General features: G+C 37.8%; 1 protein-coding gene across 1 annotated transcript; it reads right to left on the reverse strand.

Annotated features, from left to right (window-relative positions):
* Positions 1–2,905: 2,905 nt before the first annotated feature.
* Positions 2,906–4,081, reverse strand: LOC111637406. Its single transcript, XM_023382887.1, has one exon. It carries the CDS (start codon positions 4,079–4,081, stop codon positions 2,906–2,908), a length of 1,176 nt encoding a protein of 391 aa, XP_023238655.1.
* Positions 4,082–5,528: the final 1,447 nt, after the last annotated feature.

Genomic DNA, 5,528 nt, shown 5'->3' on the forward strand with positions numbered 1-5,528 from the left:
GGCCGACCAATTAGCCATCACCAGCCGTAACGTTATGCAAATCTGTGAATCCCAAGCCATAGTCTTATGCAAATCATGCCGTGTGGCGTAATTGTCTGCTGACCAATCAGTGGCTGTACTTTCAAAAAGCCAACGGCCACTTTCAACCATCTAACGATGACCGTTACGACTAAAAAAAAACTTCGCTAGGTCTTACTTTCAGGGGAGGTCTTATATTTCGCAATTCAGCAAAATCTGTGCTAGGTCTTATTTTCTGCGGATGTCTTATTTTCGGGGAAACACGGTAGTAATTTTTTCATCCGAGGAAATCCTGCGAAACCTGTTGACCTTTTTTTTTGTTTTGCTTGTACGATTCATTCGCGTTCATATACACCACTAATATCCAATAGAACTATTTTAAACAGGTCGCTGCACTACCACCGAATTTTTCATTGCTGTGACAAAATTGAATTTTGGTCTTTTAAATTGAAATACCTAAATAATAAGGGGGCGAAATTTTCCTCCGCCCCGAGCGGCTGACACCCACGGTACGCCATTGCAACTACGACTACTTTGAGGACAAGGCATCACCCAGGGCTGATCCGCGACAGGTCCTTGACTCCTAAGAGCATAGGATGGTGTGGCTTCTTCCACTTCCCCTGTTTGTTCTCCCTGATCTGAGAGTTCTGTCTCTATTGTGGCCGTATATCAGATAATTGTTATACTGGATGTAATTATTACCTTTGTATGCATTGATTTATTTATTTAATTTATTTATCATATTTACATTTACTTTATGTATGTATTTGTATGTATGTATATTCACATCCATCATTTATGCAAGTGTACTTCATTTCTCCTGTGTATTGTGAACTGAATGTGTATAACCGGTAATGCATGAACAACGGGGCCGGTCTGTACTTTGTACAATTAAAAATGATTGATTGATTGATTTTTTTCTATTGTGGCCATTGGTCATATTATTGTATTTTATAATTAATAATTTTATAAATGTATGTTAGGCTTAAGGTTTTCTTTGTTTCTATCCCTTTCCTGTTGACAAAAAAAAGGACTTAATTTCTTAATTATTTTACTAGCGGGGAGTGATGTCAAAAACAACGTTGTAAAATAAAAAGATGTCAATAACAACGTTGTAAAATGAGAGAAGAAAAGTGAAACTCGACGAGGGAGGTCGAGGAGAAGAAGCTATCCAGCCCGTTAAAGGAGGTCAAGAACTTCCTGCTGGACTGCCAATTTTATTGGACGGACTCAACACCGACAATATTGAAGAAGGTGGATTATAGACGAGGAGAACGGGAGAGATCCGTTAAAGGAGAAGAAAGAACCAAGGAAAGCCTCCACGATAGGAGTAGATGACAGAAACGACAATAACCCCGCCCAATATCACGGAGCATCCAGAGTAAACACCCGAGTATTTCCATCTTCCGCTTATTCTATCCTTACATTCTCCCTCTCTTTCCTTCTTATAGTTTGTAAGTAGATTAAGTATAGATATAGGCACAAATATAAGAAAGAAAAATCGAGTTGTTTTTTGTATCTCGAATTTTGTATCCTCACCGCCTACATGTTGGGACCATGTACAAAGAACCTGATAACATATAGCGAATTAAAGAATAGTTTGTAAATTAACAAGAAAGTGTTTGTTAATCATTTTTTCGTTCGCGAAAAAAAAACGGAAATAATAACACTTCAATTCGCCGGCGGTTATCACACTATCTCCACGTCACTTTCGTCTTCCTCTTCCTGCTCAGAGGTAGTTTGTGGATGTGGGACTAGGGATGCATTTAAAATAAGTTCATCCCAGGGATCTATAATTACTTGTTCTTCTTGGTCCTTTGGTTGATCGGTGGATAAAACTTCCTTTGGTAAGGTGAGTTCTGATTGTTCTGTAGGCAGTTTGATTTCCTTGCGGGCAGTAGCTGGTTTTATTCGACTAGCATGAACATGCATTTTTCTTTTTGACTTAATATTCTCTATCTCATAATTGACGGGGCTCAGAATAGCAATTATTCTATAAGGTCCTGACCATCGAGTTGCTAATTTTGTTTTTATTCCTTGTGGAAATACTACTTCCTTTAGTAAAACTCTGTCACCTACTTGATAACGAGGTGGTTTATTCTGTTTCCCGTGTCTTTCCTGTCTAGTTTTTGCAGCTTGTTCTGAGTATTCCTGTGCCGTTTGGTGTGCCTCTTTCATTCTCAGTTTTAATTCTGAAGCAAAATTATCCGCGATATCATAAGCTATGGTTGCTGGGCTAGTAGTTAATTCGAAAGGATAAGTGGAGATAGATTCATTCATTCATTCATTAGTTTAATTGTACATTTAAAACAAGGTACAAAGTCCTGCCCCGCAGTGAGCATTACAGGAACATATCCGTTACATAGTTCCACCGAGTTACAGTATGCACTAATGAACAAAGCAAAGTGAAAAGAAAAATTAAAAAATAAATAAATAAATAAAAATAAAAACACAATGACAATAAAAGACCCGAATAAAATATGCAGCAGCTTGCTGCAGCATATAACAGATTACTTATCTGCAGGAATATTTTCGCAAATGAAGGTCGCAGTAAATACAATAATTCTGACAAAGTGTTTAACAGAATTTATCCCGTGCAGAAAATTTGTAAGACAAAGATTTGAGAATCCCATGAGTCCATATATAATATGCGTACAAGTAAAAAAAAAAAAAAAAAAAGTCCACACAGCTAGTAATTGTAAGTATCAATTCCAACACTTTAAACCCAAAAACAGAGAAAGATGATGAAGCTTACATATTTCTTACAGTCAGCAAACACAAATGTATATAGAGAAGTGATGATCTGCTTGTATTAGTTGTTGTGCTAAGGAGCAGAGGTAGCACTATGAATTAAACAATTTGTGTCCTGTAAAGGATTCCATAATTATTAAGGTAAGTAGTCAGCTGTCTTAATATATAAGGCTTTTGCTTTAATGTAGAGTGGACACTCCTTATCCAGTGTGTTATGTTCATGTTTATCTAGGCCACTCCTCAAACAATTAGCACATTTAGGCTTTTCACTTTTCTTTGTACATGTCTTAAACAAATGATCATCACCACAATGGCTACAAACTTTCTTCGGTGATGGGCAACTTGCCGCCAAATGTCCAAAAGCAAGACATTTGTAGCACTGTCGTACAGGGAAAAAATCATAAACCTTGCACGTTTTCCACTGAACATAAAAATATCCTTGTTTTTTAGTCATTGCCCTAACCTCCGGTGACATCTCTAATACCCACGATAAAAACTCGTCATTTCTCTGTTTGATTGAAAATCGAATGTTTAAAACCTTTTTAAACTCCTCCATCGTGTACTTCTGTGAAAAAATATTCTGTTCAAGCAGGTATTCTAGTAGGTCCTCTTTGGTAACTGAGTTCGGGACTGAAGTCACTTTCATAAGAGGAAGACGCCGTCTTGCGTTTCGTGCCTTTAATCCTTCTATTTTGTCTAATTGTTCCTGAAAGTATTCAGCCTCCTCTCTGATAGGAAAATCAACAGCAATTCCACCCTTGTTAATCTTACGAATACGCTTGACAGGCACCTTATGCAGTCTTTGATCAAAAGAATTAGTGAGCAGTGTCTTAGTCTCTTCCGATGTGCTCTCTTTATTATCATTGTAAACTAGAACAGTGTATGTTGGTAACGAGGACTCCTTTTCAGACTGTGTATTCTTCAAAGAATTAAGATCGCGTTGTAAAATATCTCTATATGACAGAGCAGTAGTCCCTTGAGAACCTTCCACCCCTAAAAGTGGAGGTTTTTCTAAGTCACAAATAGTCTGTTTCACTTCCTGAATAGCCTCTAAATTTTTGTCACTCTGAGCAACAAGCAGCTGTTTGACATCCTCTTTCGTTGCCAACAAATCAAATTTCTGAAGCAGGAAATCTGATATGGAATTTTTCCTAATTACCTCTTCGGCGCTCTTCACTAAGGTAATAAATTTATCTGTAATAAATCTAATATGTTCCTCGGTACCCAATCGCCCTTTTGGGTTATTACGGAAATATCTCTTTAAATCCTCAATGGCTTCCTCAGATTCCTCCAGAAATTCTTCAATAGACATCACTGAGTATAATAACTTCTAAAATTAATAATTTCCAAAAAAATAATATGAAGAAAGAACATACGACTTCCGGTAAAAATTCTGGAATCCCAGTGGAGATAGAGACAGAACTCTCAGATCAGGGAGAACAAACAGGGGAAGTGGAAGAAGCCACACCACCCTATGCTCTTAGGAGTCAACGACCTGTCGCGGATCAACCCTGGGTGATGCCTTGTCCTCAACGTAGTCGTAGTCGAATACCCAGATTTATATCTCCAGCTACCAGTAGATCCTCATCACCCTGAATTTCCAGCTCCTTACAAAGGGTCGAGAACTCCCATGTGGCAAAAACTGTGGGAAATTTCATGAGGTTATTTATCAATTTTAGAAATATCCTTAGTCAAAGTATCTTCTATCTCAGGAATGGCTTCCTCGGGTACAGTACCTCCCATTCCATTAGATAATATTAAATCTATTGACAGTCTATAATGTACGGTAAATTCCTTTCTATTGGAGTTGGAGAACAAAAGTGTATGTTCTCTCCATTTGGCAAACTATTCGTTCATGACCTTCTTTCGATTGGACAAAGTGATTCAATTATGTTGGTCATCTATTTCTATTTTCTCTTGCTCTAATATGTCTCGACCAATTATTCCCGAATAAGGGGCAGTTATCTCTGATCGTACAATCCGACATGTGTGTGTAAATTTACGTCCTCTATTTCCATTCTCCCTCTATAATATCCTTCCCGATTATACCTCACATGGCGTAGTTACTTCTGGGTTTACAATTCTCCCTATCCTTCTAAATGTATGTTCTCGTAATTTGTCTGTTGGCATCACTATGCCTCTAACTAAGAATCGTTTACCCGGGTATTCTTTCTTTCCAGCAGCATCGATTATTAGCCACGAAAAATATGACTTCGAATCAGTTATCTGTAATGTAATTTCGTTTTCTTCCTTCTTTCAACTGGTCGACCTTATAAGTGGCATACGATTTAGCCCCGGATAATTTTTGTGTCTCTTTTCCATAGAGATTGCAGATTTTATTAACCTTAAACACACTTCCTAATTATTTTCCAGAGTAGATAACTCTTCTCTAATTTTAAGCACCAATTGATTTGTCTGATGCAAATTCTTGTGTTGAACAATAATTCTCACTTATGAAATGTTCCATTTACATATATATAGCCTATCTTTTAGGGGTCATCCGAACCCCCCTACTGATCAGTTGGTACCCATTGCTACTATAGTTGAACCACATCAGATACCCGAATCTCCACTTGAAATAACAGAAGCTTGTGCCTCCGCAGCCTATCGTAAAATGGTCCGGGGCATTAAGACATATACCAGATCCGATGTGCCTACCAGATTAACCATGCCTGTTATCCCGTGGAATTGTCAAGTGCCCCACAACTTAAAAGAAAGAATAAAGAGTCAACAAGATTGGATCAAATGGGCAGGATACC

This window comes from Centruroides sculpturatus, unplaced genomic scaffold (genome assembly GCF_000671375.1).
Source record: "Centruroides sculpturatus isolate CEXI.00-Female unplaced genomic scaffold, Cexi_2.0 scaffold172, whole genome shotgun sequence".
Taxonomy (NCBI): Eukaryota; Metazoa; Arthropoda; class Arachnida; order Scorpiones; family Buthidae; genus Centruroides; species Centruroides sculpturatus.

Coding starts and splice junctions, on each gene's coding strand:
- LOC111637406 (XM_023382887.1), bottom strand. CDS start 4,081: ATGTCTATTGAAGAATTTCTGGAGGAATCTGAGGAAGCCATTGAGGAT.